The 23,929-nt window shown below is 44.5% G+C and overlaps 1 protein-coding gene across 3 annotated transcripts in view; it reads left to right on the top strand.

The window, feature by feature from the left end:
- NUDT15 (nudix hydrolase 15) overlaps positions 1–23,929 on the top strand; it is a 45,634-nt gene that overhangs the window by 4,864 nt on the left and 16,841 nt on the right. For 2 of the 3 annotated variants that reach the window (XR_004965999.1, XM_036298690.1), the window contains exon 2: positions 13,416–13,612. Coding sequence is in view for 2 of the 3 variants with exons in the window: in XM_036298690.1 (XP_036154583.1) it covers positions 13,416–13,612 (197 nt within the window). In the remaining variant the exon portion in view is untranslated. Of the gene's footprint in view, positions 1–13,415; positions 13,613–14,175; positions 15,399–23,929 lie in introns of those variants that run through there. The other variant, XM_036298691.1, reaches the window with a different exon arrangement.

Genomic DNA, 23,929 nt, shown 5'->3' with positions numbered 1-23,929 from the left:
GGGGTGGGCAGCGAGGCCAGTCAGTCCTGGAACCGGCAGCCGCTCCGACGCGGGGCAAGGCAAGAGCATGGGTCACTGGAGCCCGGGTACTGTGGAGGAAGTGCTACCTCTGCTCCGGCATCCGCCGCTCTCCGTGGAGCCTGCTGCCTGCTCGCTTCTGCTCCCTCCTGTTGCCACCGCGGCAGCCGCTGCCGCCACGGGAAGAGGCTCGAGGATCACACCACAAGGAGACAGTTGTGGAGACTCGCTCGGACTCTCTCTTTGTTTCTTGATGAGTCTGGCTAATGGTTCATAAATCTTGTTTATCTTTTCAAAGAACCAGCTCTTGGTTTCATTGATTTTTTTAGACTGTATTTTTAGCCTCTATGTCATTTATTTCTGCTCTAATATTTATTTTCTTCTATCTACTTACTCTGTGCTTTTCTTGTTGTTCTCTTTCTAATTCTTTAAGTTGTAATTTATTATTAACTAGGGGCCTACTGCATGAAAATTTGTGCACTTAGGGTGTGGGGGGCCGGTCCCTCAGCCCGGCCTGCGCCCTCTCACAGTCCAGGACCCCTTGGGGGATGTACGACTGATGGCTTAGGCCCACTTCCTGGGGGGCTCGGGCCTAAGATGGCAGTCAGATATCCCTCTGGCAGCTGAGAGCCCTCAGGGGATGTCCAACATCCTTAGTGCTGCCACAGAGGTGGGAGAGGCTCCCACCACCACTGCTGCGCTGGCCAGCCATGAGCCAGCTTCTGACTGAGCAGCGCTCCCCCTGTGGAAGTGCACTGACCACCAGGGGGCAGCTCCTGCGTTGAGCATCTGCCCCTTGGTGGTCAGTGCGTGTCATAGCGACGGGTCGTTCCCAGTCATTCCCGGTTCTGCCATTAGTGTCAATTTGCATATTACCCTTTTATTATATAGGATTTATCTTGTTTCTTGAGGTAGGCCTGTAGTGCTATGAATTTCCCTTTAGGGCTGCTTTCACCGTGTCCCATAGATTTTGTGTGCTCATTTTAATTTGTTTCCAGGAAGTTTTTGGTTTCTTTCTTGATCTCTTGGGTAACCCATTTATTGATTAATAACATGCTATTTAGCCTACATGTGTTTGAATGTTTTTGGGTGTAATTGTTTTAGTTGATTTCTAATTTTATTCCATTGTGATCTGAGAAGATGATTGATATGATTTAAATTTTCTTGAACTTGTAGAGACTTGTTTTGTGCCCTAACATGTATGTTGTCTGTCTTTGAGAATGACCCATGTGCACTCTAGAAGAATGTATATTTCATACCTTTGGGGTGGAATGGTCTATAAATGTCAATTAAATCCATCTAATCCAGTGTATCATTTACAGTCACTGTTTCCTTGTTAATTTTTTGTCTAGAAGATCTATCCAGTGAAGCCAGGGGGTGTTAAAGTCCCCTACTATGACTGTATTGCTGTCAATCCCTCCCTTAAACTCCTCTAGAAGTTGTGTGTGTTTTTTTAATATATATTTAGGTGTTCCTGTATTGGGTGCAAATATGTTTATCAGGTTTATAAACTCATGTTGCATCGATCCCTTTAATATTATGTAGTGGCCTTTGTTGTCTCTTTTGATGGCCTTCATTTTGAAGTCTATTTTGTCTGATATGAGTGTTGCTACTCCAGCTTTTTTTTGTTTCTATTTGCATTGAAGCTTTTTTTCAATCCCTTCACTCTCATCCTGTGTGAGTCTTTTGTTCTGAGTTGGGTCTCTTGTAGATAGCACATAAGTGGGTCACGTATTTGAATCCATTCAGTTATCCTAGGTCTTTTGACTGGAGCACTTAACCCTTTTACATTTAAGGTTATTGTTTGATAGGTACTTATTTATTGCCATTACCTATGTTTCTTTCTCTCTCTATTTCTTCTCATTACAGCAGTCTCTTTAGAATTTCTTGCAATGCTTGTTTGGTGATTATATACTCCTTTAGCCTTTTTTTTTTTTTTTTGGTCTGGGAAGCTCTTTATTTCACCATCAGCTTTGAATGATAGTCTTGTTGGATATAGTAATCTTGATTTCAGATCCTTGCTTTTCATTACTTTGAATACATTATGCCATTCCCTTCTGGCCTGTAGAGTTTCTGATGAGAAATCAGGTGACAGTCTTATGGGAACTCCTGTGTAGGTAACAGTTTGCTTTTCTCTTGCTGCCTTTAAGATTTTCTCTTTGTCTTTAATTTTTGGCATTTTAATTATGATGTGTCAGAGCATGGGCCTTTTAGGGTTCTTCTTGCTTGGGACTCTTTGTGCCTCCTGAACTTGTGTGACTTTTTTTTTCACCAGGTTAGGGAAGTTTTCTGCCATTTATTCAAACACGTTTTCTATCCCTTGCTAACTTTCATCTCCTTTTGGTATTCCAATGATGTTAATATTATAATGTTTCAGGTTGTTCCACAGCTCCCTTAAGCTGTCCCCTGTTTTTAAATTTTGTTTTTTTTCTTTTTGGTTTTCTGATTGAGTGATTTTTTCCTATCCTGTCTTCTAATTCACTGATCCGATCACTGGCTTCCCCTAATCTGCTGTGTATTCCTTCCAATGTGCTCTTTATTAGTGCTGTGTCATTCTTCATAGTTTTTATATCTTTATTCATATTGGTGAGCATCTCTGCCACCATTATTCTGAACGCTATGTCTGGTAAATTTCTTATCTCCATTTCGTTTAGCTCTTCTTCTGTAAAATTCTCTTGTTCTTTCATTTGGAGTTTCTTTTTGTCTCCCCATTTTGGCTACCTATTAGGTAGATCTGCTACGCCTCCCAATCTCTAGTGCAGAACAACATCAGATGCTGTTTGTGACTGGCCCTGAGTCCCCTGTTTCAAGCTATCAGCAGCCCACAGGTTGTGGCTCCCTCTATGGGGGCTGGGTGCCTTTGGAAAGAACCACGGTGTGAACCACCGTCTGCTTTTCCTAATTTCGTGCCCAGGATTGGATCACACAAATACTTAAAGCCTCCAGAGAGCTGCCTCTGCCTGCAGTCACATTGACACTCAGACTTGATTAGCCTCAGGCTATCAACTACAGCAAGCATGTCAAACTCACAGCCCACATGCGACCCACAACAAATATTTTTGTGGCCCAGCCAATATGATAGTATGTAAGAAATGTTTTAATGAAAATTTCGTAACTTAATTTTTACAATAAACTGTTATACGTAATTATTAATAATGAACTACAATGCTCGCTAATGACTGATTACTATAATCATGTTGCAATCATTTCCCTTACATGTCTTACATGCAGGCGCACCATTTCTCTTCACTAATACTAGCAGTGAATATTTTAGCAGCCGCTTGCCATGTCATTAATCTTGGACTGACTTGTTTGGTGTGTGCAACAGGAAATATTTTGCTTTCGGAGAACAAGAAAAATAGGTTTATTTGACACTTACTAATTTGTGCAGTTATTCAGGGTCTGGTAAGTTAATGTTCAAGAAAAAATATTAATTTTTATTAAAATGTTCTGTTATTTTATGTTAATGATTACTCATTTACTTTAGCCCTTTGTATTCAGCATGTCTCTATAGAAATAAACCTACTTTTTATGAAAATAGAAGCTTTTGTTTTTTTGCGGCTCACATAAACTTAAACCTTGTTTATTTGGCCCCTGTTAGCCTTTGAGTTTAACATGCTTGGACTACAGGGTGGAGTGAGAGGTCTTCCAACAGGGTGAGGCAATTGCCTTCCCCTCAGGCAAAAACTGCCTGAATAGCAAAGGTCTGCCTGAGAAAAATCTCTTCTGCAGCATGAGGGAATGGTGAGGGAATGACTCAGCATAGCAGGCTGGGGTGGCTGCTCTCTGAGCTCCAACCCCAGTGCACCGAGTCCTGGCTTTTGCTCACACTGCTCTAGTCCATTCCGCTCCCTCTGCCGAAGCCTAAGGAGAGTGGCTGCACATGAAATTTTGTGCACTGGCCCTTTAAGACGGTGCCTGCATTTCCAGCCATCTCTTGTTGGCAGACAGCAGTCCTGCTCCTTTTCACAGCCAGATGTTAAGTGGGTACCTTTCTCACTCTGGTGCTCTGGGCTGGGGAGCCCAGCTTGGGGATTAGACCCCAGAGTTCTCAGTGGGAACCCCCCACAGCTGAGATACCCCTCAGGAACTTCAGCTGCTGTCTGTGGGAGTCCAGCCAGCCCTTTCACACCTCTGCCCTTCCTACCAGTCTCTATGTGGTCTTCACTTTCCATCTTTGATTTTCAAGGTCTCTCCAGCTAGTCTTCAGTTGATTTTTCAGGGTAGTTTTTCTGTAATTTAATTGTATTTCCAGTTTGGCCCTGGGAGAGTGTTAGTGTAGCTTCCACTTACTCCGCCAACATTTTGGAATCCTCTGGTTCACCTATTTTTTATAAAATGGTAGAAGTAGGGAAATTATCCTAGTGCTTTTTTCTTTTTTTTTGAGAAATTTTATGAGTTTATTTGAGCCAAACATGATATTTGCTGGAGAGCAAGATCTCAAATGCTCTGATCCTAGTGCCTTTTAACAGACTTTGTTCTTTATAAACTGTGGAATTCTTATGATCTTTACCATGTGGAATTTTTTAATGGTCTTCAGAATTTAAAGAGCATCTGTAAGTTTATAATTTTCAGGGAATTAAGGTAGATCATCAGTTAATAAATAATAAAATTTCTAGATTAAGAAGCAAGTTGCCCAGAAGGTATACCATATAACTTTGTCAATTTTTTTTTGGGCATTAGCCAAAATTAGATCACAAACTAAGCTCCACTTAGAATGTATAATTACTAGAGAAATGGCCAGAGATAGCAATCTTAACAATAACACAAGGTAATATTGAAATCTTGACTGAATTATTGACTGATACGAGCCAACATTGGACTGTAATGAGTTTTACTAAGTGCTAGATATCATGCTAAGTTCTTGACATGTATGTTTTTACTTATCTTTATATAACTGGTATACTGAGTGGGCTAAATTTTAGGGGAAAAAACCCCACAGGAAATGGCTTTATTTTCTCCTGTTGTTTTCAAACATAATTTGTCTTTCCTATTTCTGCTGCTTCATGATATTTCCTGTAAATTCTGTTGTTTTCCTGTCTCTTGATTATAAAAATAAATCACATTTTGGCAATTATCCACTTTCGAGTATTTATCTCTGATCTATGATGGGGAAAGGAGGTATGAGCCATTGTTTTGCTCTTTTTCATTTACTCCTCACTGTTTCTAATTTCTTTACTTTTACAGTATATTGGGGAAGGAGGGAAGTGGGCAAACCTTTTAAGGACTGGTGCTGCTGGAATCCATCAGTTGGTGCTCTCTGGATGCATTATTCATCTGTGTGCTCTCTTTCTCAGGATATGTTTGTTGGTTGTCTGGAAGTCTTTCAAGGATTTCTACACCACACAATTCCCTGACATAGGTGACTGACTTATTATGACACTGGTTCCCCTCTGCTAGCTCTTGCTTTTAGCACACCACCCTACATTTTCTTTCTGCTGGGGTCCCCAGCAGTCTGTTGCAGCATCTGCTTGGCCCATAGGAAATTCACAATGGGAATAATGTGTTCACTGCTGCCCTTTTTCCTTGCTCAATTATTGTGGGCTGCTCTAGCCAGTCTCTTTCCTTCCAAATTTCCAAAGTGGGGATAAGAATCAGCTTCTGTGTCACATGCATCCCTACACACCAAGGGCTCTTAACCCTCCTGCCACCTCTACTCTGGTGCATTGAGATAGGCCTTTGAGTTTCTGCAACTCACCATGCATGTCTTCAGCAGGGGAGTGACATGACCAGTATCTCCTTCTTGGGAGTCACACCCGGTCTCCAGGACTAATTCTCTTGGAGTGCCCCTCACTTGATTTGGGGGCAGAGTTGGCCTCTCATCAGGATGAAGAGAAACATTCCTACCAAGGTGAAAACTCACAACTTTCCTCCCTCCCAAAGATCTCCTGATTTTCAATGTAGACTGGGTAGGCTGAGTAGTCTGGCCTTTCTTAGCAAACCCTAGAGTTCACATGGCATGTTTGCTCGTTTGCTGTACTCTTTGTAATTTAGAGTTGCATATTGCCTATTGTTCTCAATTTTGAGGCTTAAACTGAAATTCTGAGACTATAGGCAAAAGACATAGTCCACTTCTTGATACACTTACAACAACCCCATGAAAAACTAACATTATTCTTTTTACTTATCCAAGGTAGGAAGTAATGTACTTCAAACTCAAACCTAGGTCTAATTGACTTCAAAGCCTGTGCTCTTAACTAATATACTAAACTGCCTTCTGGTTGCATGCTGCTTCCAGGCATCTGAACTAGTACTGAATTGACTAAATGTTCACTTTTTTTTTTATAATTTAAATTCTTTATTTTTAAAAATATTACATGTCTCCTTTTTTCCCCATTGATCTCTCCCCATCTGCCCCCACCCCCCAGCACATGCCCTCACTCCCCCCCCTTGTTCCCCCCCCCCCCATCTATGTCCATTGGTAATGCTCATATGGATGCATACATGTTCTTTGGTTGATCTCTGACCCTATCACTCCCTGCCTTCCCTCATAGGTTGGACAGTCTGTTCGATGCTTCTATGACTCTGGTTCTATTTATGTTCATCAGTTTATGTTGTTCATTATATTCCACAAATGAGTGAAATCATGTGATATTTATCTTTCTCTGACTGACTTATTTCGCTTAGCATAATGTGTTCTCCAGTTCCATCCATGCTGTTGCAAATGGTAGAATTCCTTCTTTTTTACAGCATCATAGTATTCCATTGTGTAGATGTACCACAGTTTTCTAATCCACTCATCTGCTGATGGTCTCTTAGGCTGTTTCCAAATCTTAGCTATTGTAAATTGTGCTGCTGTGAACATAGGGGTGCATATGTCCTTTGTGACTGTTGTTTTTGTTTTCTTGGGATATATCCCTAAAAGTGGGATTACTAGGTCAAATGGAAGTTCCATTTTTAATTTTTTGAGGAAACACCATACTGTTTTCCACAGTGGCTGCACCAGTTTGCATTCCCACCAGCAGTGCAAGAAGGTTCCTTTTTCTCTGCATCCTTGCAAGCACTTGTCATTTGTTGATTTGTTGATAATAGCCATTCTGACAGGTATGAGATGGTACCTCATTGTTATTTTGATTTGCATCTCTCGGATGATTAGTGTCTTGAGCATGTTTTCATATGTCTCTTGGCCTTTTTTTAAAAAAATACATTTTATTGATTTTTTACAGAGAGGAAGGGAGAGGGATAGAGAGTTAGAAACATCAATGAGAGAGAAACATCGATCAGCTGCCTCCTGCACACCCCCCACTGGGGATGTGCCCGCAACCAAGGTACCTGCTCTTGACCGGAATCGAACCTGGAACCTCTCAGTCTGCAGGCCGATGCTCTACCCACTGAGCCAAACCAGCTACGGCTCCAGGATGTTATTCATTTCTTCTTTGATCTCTTTCGTAACCCAATTATTATTTATTTATTTTTAAAATCTTTATTGTTCAGATTATTACAAATGTGCCTCTTTTTTCCCCTATAGCTCCCCTCCACCCGGTTCCCACCCCTCCCCAGGCCTTTGCTGCCCCCCGCCGCCCGCATTGTCCTCGTCCATAGGTGTAAGCTCTTTGTCCAATATCTTCCTGCACCCCATACCCTCTTCCCCCCCGAGACTCCCTTTCCATGCCCCTGATTCTATTACAGTTTGTTCTGTTCATCAGATTTTTTATACATTTGATTTTTAGATTCACTTGTTAATAGATATGTATTTGTTGTCACTTCGTTCATAATTTTTTATCTTTACCTTTTTCTTCTTCCTCTTCTTAAAGAATACCCTTCAGCATTTCGTATAATACTGGTTTGGTGGTGATGAACTCCTTTAGCTTTTTCTTGTCTGTGAAGCTCTTTATCTGACCTTCTGTTCTACATGATAGCTTTGCTGGGTAGAGTAATCTTGGTTGTAGGTTCTTGCTATTCATCACTTTGAATATTATTTGCCACTCCCTTCTGGCCTGCATAGTTTCTGTTGAGAAATCAGCTGATAGTTTTATGGGTTTTCCCTTGTAGGTAACTATTTTTCTCTTGTTGCTTTTAAGATTCTCTCTTTGTCTTTTGCCCTTGGCATTTTAATTATGATGTGTCTTGGTGTGGTCCTCTTTGGATTCCTCTTGTTTGTGGTTCTCTGCGCTTCCTGGACTTGTAAGTCTATTTCTTTCACCAGGTAGGGGAAGTTTTCTGTCATTTTTTCAAATAGGTTTTCAATATCTTGTTCTCTCTCTTCTTCTGACACCCCCATAATTCAGATGTTTGTACGCTTGAAGTTGTCCCAGAGGCTCCTTACACTATCTTCATATTTTTGGATTCTTTTTTCTTTTTTCTTTTCCGGTTGGGTGTTTTTTGCTTCCTTGTATTTTTTTCTAAAAATATATTTTATTGATTTTTTTACAGAGAGGAAAGGAGAGGGATAGAGAGTTAGAAACATCGATGAGAGAGAAACATCGATCAGCTGCCTCCTGCACACTCCCTACTGGGGATGTGCCCGCAACCAAGGTACATGCCCTTGACCGGAATCGAACCCGGGACCCTTGAGTCTGCAGACTGACGCTCTATCCACTGAGCCAAACCAGCTAGGGCTGCTTCCTTGTATTTCAAATCTTTGACTTTATTCTTGGGATCCTCTAGTCTACTGTTGAATCTCTGTATTTATTTCAGTCAGTGTATGCCTAATTTCCGACTGGTCCTTTTTCCTTTTTATTTTTTTTGGCATTCTCAGTAAGATCCTTGAAGGTTTCTAGAAGATTTTTGAATAACCTTATAACCATGATTTTGAACTCTATATCCAGTATTTTGCTTTTATCCAGTTCTTTCATTTTTGACATGTTTCTTTGTCTCCGCATTTTGGCTGCTTCCCTGTGTTGGTTTCTATGTATTGGGTAGCTGCTAAGTCTCCTTGAGTTGATAGAGTGACCTTGTGTGGTAGGTGTCCTATAGGACCCAGTGGCTCAGCCTCCCCAGTCACCTGAGGTGGCCGCTCTTGGTGCACCCCTTTGTGGGCTGTGTGCACAGTTTTGTTGTAGTTAAGCCTTGATTGCTGTTGGTATTACTGGGAGGAATTGACCTCCAGGCTGATTGGCTGTGAGTACCAGCTATGTTTACACTGGAAGAGCTGCTGTGCAGGAGACACCCTTTAGGGGCAGGACTTGCTTCAGTGGGGCTTTGGTGCTCACTGAGTGTGCCCCTGGAATGTGTCTCTTATGGATGTGAAGAGTTATAATCCAGTATGGTCTCACACTGACCACTGGGTACACTGGCTCTTGAATCTCCAAGGAGATACAAAGTCAGCCACTGTCTGGGGCCACCCAGCAGGAGCTATAGAGAGATCTTCAGATTCTTCCTCTTTGTATTGGGTTTGGAAGTGCCCAGACAAGGCCCAGCTTCGTAACAAGGCAGGCTGCTGCTGCTGGATTGATTGCTTTGGGGCTCCCTGACCCAGCTGCTGCCTGTTTGACAGGTTTTAGGCTGAGAAAGGACTGGCCATTCATATGCAAAAGCCACTGTGCACAGCTTGGATGGGGTTGTAAATTGGGTGGGGCTGGGTCTCAGGGTATCACCAGGGTGGAGCAAACAGCAATGGCTGCCAGTCAGCCCTGCACTGGAGAGGTCCCCGCATCCCCACCTCCCTGCACAGGAATAATGATTGCTGTAAGCACCTCTAAAAGAAAGCCACCCTTGCATTCCTGTCCCTATGCCAGACAGTCCAGTTTCTCCTGTATGAGTCTGGGTCACCCAGAGTCTTGCCTGGAACTGGAGTTCAGAGCAAGCTGGAGCTTGTATCTCCCTCCCGATTGAAAAAGCTGTACACCTGGGTGCCAGCCTGTTCTGCGCATCCGCACTGCCTACCAGTCTCAATGTGCTTTCTTCATCTCTCTAGTTGTGGAACTTCCACTCTTCCAGCTTTCCTGTGGTTCTGGATGATAGTTGTTCTGCCTTTTAGATGTAATTTTGATGTGGTTGTGAGAAGCAGCAAGTATAGGTGTTTACTTATGCCACCATCTTGGCTTTCTTCAGTAACCCAGTTATTATTTAACTAGAGGCCTGGTGCACAAAAATTTGTGCACTCGGGGGGTGGGGGGGGTCCCCTCAGCCGGCCTGTGCCCTCTCGCAGCCTGGGACCCCTTGGAGGATGTCCATCTGCTGGCTTAGGCCCGCTCCCCAGGGGATCGGGCTTAAGCTGGCAGTCAGACATCCCCCCTCTGGCAGCCCAGGAGCCCTTGGGGGATGTCCACTTGCCAGCAGGGAGCAGACCTAAGCTGCAGTCGGACATCCTTAGCGCTGCTTAGAGCCTCTCCCGCCACCACCGCTGTGCTGGCAACCATCAGCCTGGCTTGTGGCTGAGCAGAGCTCCCCCTGTGGGAGTGCACTGACCACCAGGGGGCAGCTTCTGCATTGAACGTTTGCCCACAGGTGGTCATTGTGTATCATAGTGACCAGTCTTTCCCAGTCGTTCTGCTGTTAGGGTCAATTTGCATATTACCCTTTTAGTATATAGGATAGCATGCTATTCAGCCTCCAAGTGTTTGAATTTTTTTTATTGTTTTTATTTTAGTTGATTTCTAAAATTTTGCCATTGTGGTCTGAGAAGATGCTTGATATGATTTCAATCTTCTTGAATTTTGAGAGACTTTGCCTATGACCCAATATGTGGTCTATCTGAAAATGTTTCATGTGCACTTGAGAAGAATGTATATTCTGTAGCTTTGGGATGAAATGTTCTGAAGATGTCAATTAAGTCCATCTGACCTTGTGAGTCATTTAGGATTGCTGTTTCTTCGCTGATTTGTTGTCTAGAGGATTTATCTAGTGATGTCAGTGGGGTATTAAAGTCCCCTACTATGATCGTATTGCTGTCGATCTCTCCCTTGATATGTTACAGAAGTTTTTTTTTAATGTATTTGAGTGCTCCTGGATTGGGTGCATATATGTTTACCAGAATTATATCCTCTTGTTATATTGATCTCTTTAGTATTATAAGGTGGCCGCCTTTATTTCTTGTTATGGCCTTCACTTTGAGGTCTATTTTGTCAGATATAAGTATTGCTACCCTGGCTTTTTTTTTTGTTTTGTTTTTTTCATTTCTATTTTCCTGAAAGATATTTTTCATCCCTTCACTTTCAGTCTGTGTGAGTTTCTTGTTCTGAGGTGGGTCTCTTGTAGACAGCATATGTATGGGTCATGTTTTCTTATCCATTCAGCCACTTGGTGTTTTTTGATTGGAGCAGTTAGGCTATTTACGTTTAAAGTTATTGATAAGTACTTGTTTATAGCCATTTTTATTTTTTGTGCCATGTTCCTTCTTCCCTTTTGTTTTTCTTCTTTTTACATCAGTCCCTTTAGCATTTCCTGCATTGCTGCCTTGGTACTGATAAACTTCCTTAGCCTTTTTTTGTTTGTGAAGCTCCTGATTTCTCCTTCAATTTTGAATGATAGCCTTGTTGGATAGAGTATTCTTGGATTCAGTCCCTTGCTTTTCATCACTTTGTATACTTCCTTCCATTCCTTTCTAGCCTGATGTGTTTCTGTTGAGAAATCATTTGATAATGTGATGGGAGATCCATTGTAGGTAACTGTCTGTCTCTCTCTTGCAGCCTTTAACATTCTCTCTTTGTCATTAACAGTTGCCATTGTAATTACGGCGTGTCTTGGTGTGGGTCTTTTGGGGTTCGTCTTGGTTGGGACTCTCTGTGTGGCTTTTTTCTTCCTCAATTCAGGGAAGTTTTCTTACATTATTTCTTCAAATAGGTTTTCTAACCCTGGCTCCTCCTCTTGTCCTTCTGGCACCCCTATATACGTATGTTGCTTCGTTTTATTTGTCCCAAAGCTCCCTCAGGCTCTCCTGTCTTTCGACTTTTTTTTCTCCAATTTTAGTTCAGATTGGGTGTGTTTTGCTTGCCTGTCTTTTAATTTGGTAATTCAGTCTTCCGCTTTCCTAGTCTACTGTTGAAAACATCCATAATGTTTTTTATTGTAGCAATATCACTCTTTATTTTCTCCTGATTCTTACATAGGTTGTTGATTTTCTCATTCCTCCGGTTTATGAACTGTATGACCCTTATGCATAAGTCTTTTTTTCTGACACATTGCATGCCTCCGTTTCATTATTTCCTTTTCTGGCTGTTCCTTCTTTTCTTTCCTTTGGCGGGGGTTCTTCTGTCTCCCCATTTTTGCTCTCACCAAATGATCTAGGTGTTGAGACATGTGGGGCCTGTGGCTGCAGCTTGTGGTTGGTGGCAGGTTGCCTTGTCGTGGGTGGCAGCTGCTCCTCGGGCGGTTGCGGGTGGTGGCTGCTCCTTGGGTGGTTGTGGGGCAGCTGCTCCTTGTGTGGTTGAGGGGCCACTGCTCCTTGTGTGGTCTTGGGCAGCGGCTGCTCGTGGGGCAGCCGCTCCTCACGCAGTCTTGGGCAGCTGCTCCTTGCATGGTAGTCGGGTGGCTCCTCCTTGGGTGGTCACAGGTGGTGGCTGGCCCTCGGCAGTTATGGGGCTGCTGTTCCTCATGTGGTTACGGGTTGCGGCTGCTCCCTTGGGAGTTCCCGCAGTGGCTGCTCCTTGCGCGTTTGCAGGGTGGCTGCTTCTCGGGCCATCGTTGGTGGTGGCTGCTTGCAGGTCAACTGCTCCTCTGGTGGTTGTGGGCTGCGGCTGTTCCTCTCGTGGTTGCAAGGCGACAGCTCCTCGTGCTGTCGCTGGTTGACGACTGCTCCTTCGGGGGCTCACGGGACAGCGGCTGCTCCTCGGGCAGTGGTGGGCAGGGGCTGCTGGTGCGGTCTTGGTGTCCAGGGCTAAAGGGTCTGGTAGGCAGGAGGGGTGCTCGCTCCGGAACTCACAGTAGCCCTCAGAGGGGAGGCTGGAGTCCCAGTGTCCGTGGGTCGGCAGCTGAGGCAACAGGTCTCTGGCCAGAGTAGCTGTAGGATCCTGGGTGGTGTCTGAGGGCCCCGTTGGTGGAGGTGAGGCTGTGCTCCCAGTCATAGCAGCTCTCCACTTCAAGATGGCACAGCCTCTGTGGCAGAGCCAGTGCTCTGGGAGAGATTGCAGCAGTAGCAGAGGCTACCCAGCTAGGGAAGCCTGGCCCGTTAGCCCTCGAAGGTCCTGCAAGATCTAGCTGTCCCTCACTCAGACACATACACATACACACACACCACACGTCCACACACTCTCCTTTTGCTCCCTCATTTACACTCTCCCTCACTACCATCCTTTTGGCCACCATCCTAAATGTTCATTTTTTTGTTATTCAATATGAAGTCCTTTTTCTCTCCTGATAACTAGATACAGTATATACAGAATGTCAAAGGCAGGGTTTGATTTATTGTTTAAAGAATGAACCAATTACAGTTATTTTTGCTTTATACTAGGATTATCTAGGCAAAAAATAAATTAAATGAATAGAATTGAATATAATAGTATGTTTCTGTTTTCCAGTGAAAGCTGGGAAGAATGTGCTCAAAGGGAAACCTGGGAAGAAGCAGCTCTTCACCTGAAAAATGTTCGTTTTGCTTCGGTTGTGAATTCTTTCATTGAGAAGGAGAATTACCATTATGTCACTATATTAATGAAAGGAGAGGTGGATGTGACTCATGATTCAGAACCTAAGAATGTAGAGCCTGAAAAAAATGAAAGTAAGAGAATTATCTATAGTAATGCATTTTTAAATTTAGACAAGTAAATCTTCTGAAGGAATATTACATTATGTTGCCACATAGATTCTCTTCATATGGAAATATAGATATTCTTAAGTCCTGGAATCACAAGGATATAACAGGAAAGAGAACTGGCTCCTGAGTTGGTTTGTATTTTGATTCTTCCACTTAGAAATTTGTGATCTTGGAGAAGTTATTATCTTCTATGCCTCCTTTCTCATCTGTGATAATAGTAACTACCTCAGATGGGTTGTTGTAAGGGGAAAATGAGTTAATGCATTTAAGAACCTTGTGAGCACAATAAGTATTCAGTAAGTATTAGTTTTATTGTTAGTATTTAATTTTTTTTACAAACTATAATTTTAAGTAAAACATTTAATGTGTCTTTCTCAGTTTTCTCACCTGTGCAAGAGAGGTAATAATTTTCTTTTCTAGGGGATGATTAACCTGACAAAACAGTTATCTGTTCCTGCTGTGTTGAATTGAGTGCTCTGGAAATTTTAATGGCAATAACTGATGTTTATTATTTATTCCATGTTAAGCATTCTTCCAAGGGGTTTACATATTTCATCTCTTCAAATCTGATGAAAGGAACTAAAGAGAAAAATATCAAACTTACTGATTATATTATTTTCCATATGAAACTTTATGCAAGTGGTCTCATGTGATGGAAGTATTTAATTTCTTTTCTCTTATGGAAGACTGTTTTTATTCAGTAAATACCCACTGAGAACTGTGTGCTGGACACTGTTCTAGAGAGGCACTAAAGAAACAGTGGTGTATAGAATGAAGTCCCTGACCTCCTGGGATTTGCAATTTAGTCGGGGGAAAGGCGGCAATTTAGCAGATATTTTATAATTATAATGATAAGGAATAAGAAGGAAAAACTGTATAAGGGTAGTGGTGCATGTGTGCTGTGTTAGGAAGGGCCTTTGAGAAGGGGACATGTATACAGAGGCTTGGAGGAAGTGATATTTATAGAATGAATAAATCATATCTAACCTGTTTTAGAGATTAATTTGATTGAATGAACAGAAGCAATGTTCCACTCAAAGGTCTATTGAGTCATACAAATTTTTTAAAAAGTAACTACTTGGAATCACCTAAAATGAACTAGCAAAGTCTGAGCTGAGTTGTTTTTACTCACAACACTTTGGACACCAAATAGGTGTTTTTCCCCTCAGACCAACCAATTCTCCAACTCTCCAAAAATCAACTGGATGGCCTATATTTCAATTCAGTTCTGACACTATCTATCCAGAGTTGCCATCAGATCCCAAAAGTTAAAGAGCTCAGTACCAATTTCTTCAAACACCATGCAGAAATTACACCTGACCTCCTGTAATTTTGACCACATAACTGTACATCAGGGGTTCCCATAGCTCCTTCTCAGGTTTAATAATTTGCCAAAATGGCCCACAGAACTCAGAAAAATGTTTTACTTACATTACCAGTTTCTTATAAAGATTATAACTCAGGAACAGACAAATGGAAGAGATGCATAGGGTGAGGTATCTGGGATGGGTAAGGAGCTTTCATGCCCTCTCCAGGTTGGCATGCTACCCTCCCAGCATCTTGATGTGTTCACAAAACTGGAAGCTCTCCAAACTGAGTTGTGTAAGGTTTTTACGAAGGTTCCATTATATAAGAACTTATGATAGCCAGTTAGCCTGGAGGTCAAATCACCCCCACTATTGCTGACAACAATCAAGGCTTAACTACAACAAGACTTCGCACAAAGACCACTAGGGGGTGCACCAAGAAAAGATAAAAAAATGCGGAGACAAAGAAACAGGATGCAAATGTCAGAAATGGAAGATATAGAGCTCAAAACCACACTTTTAAGGTCTCTCAAGAACTGTCTAGAAGCTGCCGATAAACTTAGTAAGGCCCTCGAAAAGACTGGTGAGACCGCCGATAAATGTAGTGAGATCCTCAAGAAATCTAATGAGACCCTCGATATTGTGATAAAGAACCAACTAGAAATTAAGCATACATTGACTGAAATAAAGAATATTGTACAGACACCCAACAGCAGACCAGAGGAGCGCAAGAATCAAGTCAAAGAGTTGAAATGCGAAGAAGCAAAAAACATCCAACTGGAAAAGCAAAATGAAAAAAGAATCCGAAAATACGAAGATAGTGTAAGGAGCCTCTGGGACAGCTTCAAGCGTACCAACATCCGAATTATAGGGGTGCCAGAAGATGAGAGAGAGCAAGATATTGAAAACCTATTTGAAGAAATAATGACAGAAAACTTCCCCCACCTGGTGAAAGAAATAGACTTACAGGTCCAGGAAGCGCAGAGAACCCAAAACAAAAGGAACCCAAAGAGGACCACACCAAGACACATCATAATTAAAATGCCAAGAGCAAAAGACAAAGAGAAAATCCTAAAAGCAGCAAGAGAAAGAAACTCAGTTACCTACAAGGGAATACCCATACGACTGTCAGCTGATTTCTCAACAGAAACTTTGCAGGCCAGAAGGGAATGGCAAGAAATATTCAAAGTGATGAATACCAAGAACCTACAACCAAGATTACTTTATCCAGCAAAGCTATCATTCAGAACTGAAGGTCAGATAAAGAGCTTCACAGATAAGGAAAAGCTAAAGGAGTTCATCACCACCAAACCAGTATTATATGAAATGCTGAAAGGTATCCTTTAAGAAGAGGAAGAAGAAGAAAAAGGTAAAGATACAAATTATGAACAACAAACATGCATCTATCAACAAGTGAATCTAAGAATCAAGTGAACAAATAATCTGGTGATCATAATAGAATCAGGGACATAGAAAGGGAATGGACTGACTATTCTTGGGGGGGAAAGGGGTATGGGAGATGCGGGAAGAGACTGGACAAAAATCGTGCACCTATGGATGAGGACAGTGGGTGGGGAGTGAGGGCGGAGGGTGGGGCGGGAACTGGGAGGAGGGGAGTTATGGGGGGAAAAAAGAGGAACAAATGTAATCTGAACAATAAAGATTTAATTAAAAAAAAAAAGAACTTATGATTGATTAAATTACCGTCTATTGATGGTTGTCTCAATCTCCTTTTCCCTCCCCTAAGGTAGGGCTGAAAGTTCCAACCCTCTAATTAAGCCTTGGTCTTTCTGGTGACTAGCCCCCATCCTGAAGCTATCCAGGGGCCCCCAGCTACCAGTCATCTTATTAGCATAAAATTATGGTTGAAAGGGGTATTTTGTGGATAACAAAGATGATTCTCTCGTCTCTGTCACTCAGGAAATTACAAAGGGTTTAGGAACTCTGCCAGGAAAAAGGGATGAAGACCAAATATATATATTTCTTATATCACTTATCACACCAAGAAACGCCTCAAAAGTATCCAGAGGTCTTCAGTTGGCGTAGGATAAATTTTTCATGCCCAAAGAAGTGGAAGGCTGCCTGGCCAGCATGGCTCAGTGTTTGAATGTCAACCTATGAACCAGGAGGTCATGTTTCCATTCCCGGTCAGGGCACATGCCCGGGTTGTGGGCTTGGTCCCCAGTAGGAGGTGTGCAGGAGGCAGCTGATCAATGATTCTCTCTCATCATTGATATTTCTATCTCTCCCTCTTCCTTCCTGTCTGAAATCAATAAAAAATAAAAAAAAGTGGAAGGCAGGAGAAGTAGGTAAGAAGTGGCTCAGTGGGTTCATTGGGGTATTCTCTACAAGTCCCTCTTATCTTTCACATCCCTAATTATCCCACATAAAATGAGGAACTGGAGAGGGGAGAGCTCAGAACAATAATAGTGGAAACAAAAACCAATAGTCTTGACACTCTGAAGCTGTAGGGAGAGGCAGTTAATTGGCTCCTTAGTATTACATTTAAATTTATATATGTATATTTCCATTTTAGTTCTTTTGGTAGGACTCAATTTACTTTTTTTGAAGAAAGGTATATTACATAACCTGGCCAGCATGGTTCAGTGGTTGAGTGATGACATATGAACAGGAGGTTATGGTTCAATTCCTGGTCAGGGCACATACCTGGGTTGCGGGCTTGATCTCTGGTAGGGGTGGGGTGCTGCAGGAGGCAGCCAATCAATGATTCTCCCTCGTCGATGTTTCTATCTCTCCCTTCCTCCCTCTCATAAGATAAATAAAAACATAAAAATTAAAAAAAATATTACATATAACTGCATTTTAAAAAATTAGTTTTGAGGTATAATTTATTCAGGTAATAAGCACTGATTATTATTTTAAGATTAGAGGCTCAGTGCACAAGATTCGTGCACTTGGGGCAGGGTGTCCCTCAGCCCGGATTGCGAGAGGGCTCAGGCCAGGCCGAGGGACTCACTGGTGCACGATCAGGGCTGGGGAGGGACACAGGAGGGCACCAGGCATGCCCAGCCCATCTTGCTCAGTCCCGATTGGCCAGACCCCAGCAGCAAGCTAACCTACCGGTCGAAGTGTCTGCCCCCTGGTTGTCAGTGCATGTCATAGTAACTGGTCGACCAGTTGACTGTCTGCCCCCTGGTGGTCAGTGCACATCATAGCGAGCAGTTCAGCGGCCTTAGCATATCATTAGCATATTACACTCTGATTGGTTGAATGGCTGACTGGATGACCGGACACCTAGCATATTAGGCTTTTATTATATAGGACTAGAAATCTGGTGCATGAAATTCATGCACTGTGGGCGGGGGCCTCAGTCTGGCCTGCACCCTCTCGCAGTCCAGAGTCCCCTCCCCCGCCCCCCCCCCCCCCCGGGAAGCGGGCCTAAGCCAGCAGTCAGACATCCCTCTTACAGTCCAGGACCCTTTGCTCCTTACCGCCTGCCTTCTCACTGCTCCTTACTACTTGGCTTGCTGCTCCTTAGTGCTGCCATGGTGGCGGGAGAGGCTCCCACCACTGCCGCTGCACTCTCCAGCTGTGAGCCTGGCTTCTGGCTGAGCGGCCCTCCCCCTGTGGGAGCGCACTGACCACCAGGGGGTAGAGCATCTGTCCCCTGGTGGTCAGTGCACATCACAGTGACCAGTCATTCTGGTCATTCCGCCATAACAGTTGCTTAGGCTTTTATTATATAAACTAGAGGCCTGGTGTACAAAAATTTGTTCACTCGGGGGGGAGAGGGGGTCCTGCCGGGGTCCAGCCCCAGCAGGTCCAGGGGTTCCCCGTAGGTGTGGACGGAGTCGGCGAAGAAAGAATGACACAGGCAGCGTTCAGGTGATCATCATAGCCGGGTTCTCTTGTCAGGATCTCCAGTGAAGTTCACCAGGTTCTCCAGGTTCTCCAGTGAAGTTCTGGTTAGGAGCTCCAGCCAAGTTCTGTGTCCATGTTCTCTTGCTAGGTTCTCCAGGTTCTCCAGCCAGGTTCTGTAGCCATGTTCCCTCGCTAGGTTCTCCAGCCAGGTTCAGTCACCAGGTTCTAGTCAGGTTCGCTTGCCAATTTCTGTAGTCAGGTTCAGTCCAGGATCTTTTGCCATGTTCTCTCCAGCGCAGTTCTTCTGTCTCTAGGTTCTGTGTAGGTTCTGTCTTCTTCCTTCTGTCTTCTGAGTTCTGTGTCTTGCTGTCTTATTACATCTGTATTTATACCAGTTGATTCAATCCTATCAATCTCTATTACAAAGGTTAGGGCGTTTCTTATCTCCATTCCAGGGAGTAAAGATTATGTAGCTTAAGCATGATTGTTCATAGTTAAAGTGATTAATTACCCGCCTGGCACTTAGTTAAGAGGTTTTATTCCCTCCCTAACTTCAGGGGAAAATCCCTACCTGGGGAAACAACCTTTCTCAGAGACCTTGGTTAAAACACATAGTGCCAAGAAGGTGAGCAAACATATTAAGAACAGTATGCCATATATGCCAGGTCCCTTGAAACAGCAAGGATGGACCGGCTCCCGGCAAATTCCCCCTTTTTTATTTTTTAAAATCGGGCATTAAAAAGAAAAACCCGAAATGCTCTCTTGTATCCATTTTAAGAGTAGGATTGGCGCTTTCCACTATTACCTGAGTCCTGATCTATCACCCCAGGGAGAGCTTGCCAATCCTGCACTTTCCCAGGGTGGAAAGGCTGCAGTGGGGTTAAGGATAAGGCTCCTTAGGCCTACCTCCTCCCATGCCTTTACATTTACCTTTCCTTCCTCAGAAAAGCATGGACATACTTCTTGTATAAAACGTTCTGTCTGACTGGGAGTAACCTTAATTCCTCTGCTAGCAAGCATATGTGTTAAAAGATCAATACAGAGTCTTATTTCTTTAGACTCAGTATGGCACATTTTCTTAATCTAAAGATCAATACAGAGTCTTCTTTCTTTGGACTCAGTATGGCACATCTTCTCAATCTAAGTTCTGTACTATTCACCTTCTTACCCTACTTATCCTCTATAGGGGGGTCTGCAGTACCCTGGTGGAGTCCTATCCGTCCCGAATGTGGGGGTTCTCAATGGGGGGGGGCTTACCTAGGGGAATCCTGTTCCTGGGGTTCCCAAAGGTGTGGACGGAGTCGGCGAAGACTATCCACCCTCTTCCTACGGTGGAGTCCTATCCGTCCCGAGTGCGGGGTGCTTACCTAGGGGTCCCTGTTCGGGCGCCATATGCCGGGGTCCAACCCCAGCAGGTCCAGGGATCCCCAAAGGCGTAGACGGAGTCGGTGAAGAAGGAAGGACACGGAGACAGTGTTCAGTTGATCAGCAGCCTAGCCAGGATCTCCAGCCAGGATCTCCAGCCAAGTTCTGGTCTGGATCTCCAGAGAGGTTCTGCTTAGGATCTCCAGCCAGGTTCTGTATCCATGTTGTCTTGCTAGGTCCTCCAGCCAGGTTCAGTTACCAGGTTCTAGTCAGGTTCTCTTGCCAATTTCTGTAGTCAGGTTCAGTCCAGGATCTTTTGCCATGTTCTCTCCAGCGAAGTTCTTCTGTCTCTAGAGAACGTTCTGTGTAGGTTCTGTGCCTAGGTTCTGTCTCTCTTGGTTCTGTTTTCTTACATCTGTATTTATACCAGTTGATTCCAATCCTATCAATCTCTATTACAAAGGTTAGGGTGTTTCTTGTCTGCATTCCAGGGAGTAAAGATTATGTAGCTTAAGCATGATTGTTCATAGTTAAAGTGATTAATTACCCGCCTGGCACTTAGCTAAGAGGTTTTATTCTCTCCCTAACTTCAGGGGAAAATCCCTACCTGGGGAAACAACCTTTCTCAGAGACCTTGGTTAAAACACATAGTGCCAAGAAGGTGAGCAAACATATTAAGAACAGTATGCCATATATGCCAGGTCCCTTGAAACAGCAAGGATGGACCGGCTCCCGGCAGGGTCCCTCAGGCCAGCCTGGGCCCTCTCGAAGTCTGGGACCCCTCGGGAGATAACGACCTGCTGGCTTAGGCCTGCTCCCGGGTGGCAGAGGGCAGGCCCAATCCCTAGGTGCAGCTCCTGGTCGGGCTCAGAGCAGGGCCGATTGGGGAGTTGGGGCACCGCCCCCTGTCATGCACAGAGCAGGGTGGATCGGGAGGTTGTGATGCCACCCTCAGTCATGCTCAGTATAGGGCCGATTGGGGGGTTGGGGCACCGCCCCCTGTCACACTCAAGGCAGGGTCGATAGGGAGGTTGCAGCGCCAGCCCTGTCACACACAGAGCAGTGCCAGTCAGGGTTGGGGCGCTGCCCCCTGTCACGCACACAGCAGGGCCCATAGGGGGGTTGGGGCTCCGTACCCTGTCATGCACAGAGCAGGGCCCTTCAGGGGGTTGGGGAGCTCCCCCCTGTCACGCACAGAGCAGGGCCCATCAGGGGGTTGGGGAGCTCCCCCCTGTCATGCACAGAGCACGGCCCATCACGGGGTTGAGGAGCTCCCGCCTGTCACTCACAGAGTAGGGCCGATAGGGGAGTTGGGGCACCGTCCCCTGTCACACACAGAGCAGGGCGGATCAGCGGGTTGGGGCGCTGCCCTCTATCACCCAAGAGCAGGCCAATCAGGGGGTTGGGGCGCCGCCACTGTCACACTCAGGGCAGGGCTGATGGGGAGGTTATGGTTCTACCCTGTCACACACAGAGCAGGGCCCGTAGGGGTGGCGGGCGGGGGGGTGGGGCACTGCCCTCTATCACCCACAGAGCAGGGTCCGTGGGGGGGCAGGAGGGGTGGGGGCGCCGCCCTCTATCATCCACAGAGCAGGGCCGATCAGGGGGTTGGGACGCTGCCACTCTCACACTCAGGGCAGGGCCGATGGGGACGTTATGGCTCTACCCCGTCACACACAGAGCAGGGCCCGTGGGGGGGGGGGCGGGGTTGGGGAGCTCCCCCCTATCAGGCACAGAGCAGGGCTGATCAGGGGGTTGGGGCGCCTTCCCCTGTCACGAACAGAGCAGGGTGGATAGGGAGGTTGTGGCCCCACCCCCTGCCACACACAGAGCTGCAGAGCGAGCAGGGGGTTTGGGCGCTGCCCCCTGTCACGCTTATCCTAGTGCCGGGAGGCCTCATGGCTCCACTGATCCTGGTGCTGGGAGGCATATTACCCTTTTACTATATAGGATAGAGGCCTGGTGCAAGGGTGGGGCCGGCTGGTTTGCCCTGAAGGGTGTCCTGGATCAGGGTGGGGGTCCCCACTGGGGTGCCTGGCCAGCCTGGGTGAGGGGATGATGGCTGTTTGCAGCTGGTCACACATCCTTCAGGGTGTGGGCCCCCACTGGGGGGCCTGGCCAACCTGGGTGAGGGGATGATGGCTGTTTGCAGCTGGTCACACACCCTTCAGGGTGGGGGTTCCCACTGGGGTGCCTGGCCAGTCTGGGTGAGGGGCTGAGGGCTGTTTTCAGGCTGGGGGTGACTGAAACTCCCAACTCTTCCTTTTTTTCTTTTCTTTTTTTTTTTTTTTTTTTATTCTGGGCCAGCTTTAGCTTGAGGAATAGCTCCAGCTCTTAGGCCTCCGCTGCTGAAAGTAGGTTTCTGGCCTTTGCTTACAATGTTGCGAATCTGCTGGCTGAAGTGCAGTGGTATTTGTTACAGAGTTTCTTAAACTGCCCGCTCAGAGGCCTGCAGCCGCAGGCGGGGAACATTGGTTTCCTCCGTCACTGAGGCAACCAAGCCTCATGTTAGTTTCAAACTGCCTGGCTGCTGGCCACCATCTTGGCTGACAGTTAATTTGCATATCTCGCTGATTAGCCAATGAAAAGGGTAGCGGTCGTACGCCAATTACCATGTTTCTCTTTTATTAGTGTAGATAGGACCCTCAACATTTTCTTATTTTTATCTTTCCCATGGACAAACTGTCCTGAGATTAGAAGAGAAGAATATGATGAAATAAATGTGTGTGTGTGTGTGTTTTATACTTAGTATCCTTCACAAGAAGCAGATAAAGAAGCCATTTATTAGTAGAGAAGGTACTGAGGATAAAACACCAAAGTCACTGACTACCACAGCCTTTAGTCACAAGTGTCATTCACCCTTTCCATTTTTCAGTAGTTCTCCTGCCCTTTCTGGCCTTTGGAGGGATTTGTGTTGGCAAATCCTAGTTCAAATAATAACTTCTTATCTTGCTCTTCTGAGTTGCAGACTTATATTTCTAGTTGCCTTCTAGGTATCTTTTGCTAATGCTCAGAAGGCGTCTTGAGTTTAGCTTAACAATTCAACTTCAAATCATACTTTTCTTCCTTTAATGAACTTTGAATCTATGAAGAACAGACATTTTGGCTCATTCATCTTTGACTCTTCCCAGGCCTGACACTATGCCTGGCTTGTAATCAGTGCTAGAATATGTTGAAGAAAGGAACAAAGGAGTGAATATGCAAGCAAACCTCTTCCTGTGAGGTTCTCTAATATAGTATCTAGATTGGCCTACTTTTTGTTTAAACATTTCTTTTTTATCCTCACCCCAGGATATGTTTATTGATTTTAGAAAGAGAGGAGGAAGGGAGAGGAATGAGAAAGAGAGAGCGAGAGAGAGAGAGACCATTGATGTGAGAAACAAATATAATACCAGGATCAAATGCGCAACCTAGGTATGTGCACTGACTGGGAATGGAACTCATAACATTTTGGTGTACAGGACCATGCATCAACTGGAGCCACCTGGCGAGGGCCTCCTTTTTAAATAACTTCTAAAAAATTACTATTCTACTTTGTTACTATATTACTGTATGTATTCTTACCCCCTAAAGCACAGTAATTTTAAGTAGTTTATATATATTTGTTTCTTTTTATTCATTTATATAAACTTTTGAACTTGTCCGCCTTTTTTTTGTTGAGCCTTTGACATGCTAGTAAGCTCAAATCAAGCGGTGTGATTTTATAAGCCCCAAGGTTACTAGCATCAAATCAGAGTTGATCAGAAACACTTGTTCCTCTTTGCATCTCTTAGTTATTTTCAGTTTT

Source organism: Myotis myotis, unplaced genomic scaffold (assembly GCF_014108235.1).
Source record: "Myotis myotis isolate mMyoMyo1 unplaced genomic scaffold, mMyoMyo1.p scaffold_m19_p_3, whole genome shotgun sequence".
NCBI lineage: Eukaryota > Metazoa > Chordata > Mammalia > Chiroptera > Vespertilionidae > Myotis > Myotis myotis.
This window is presented reverse-complemented; position numbering and strand designations above follow the sequence as displayed.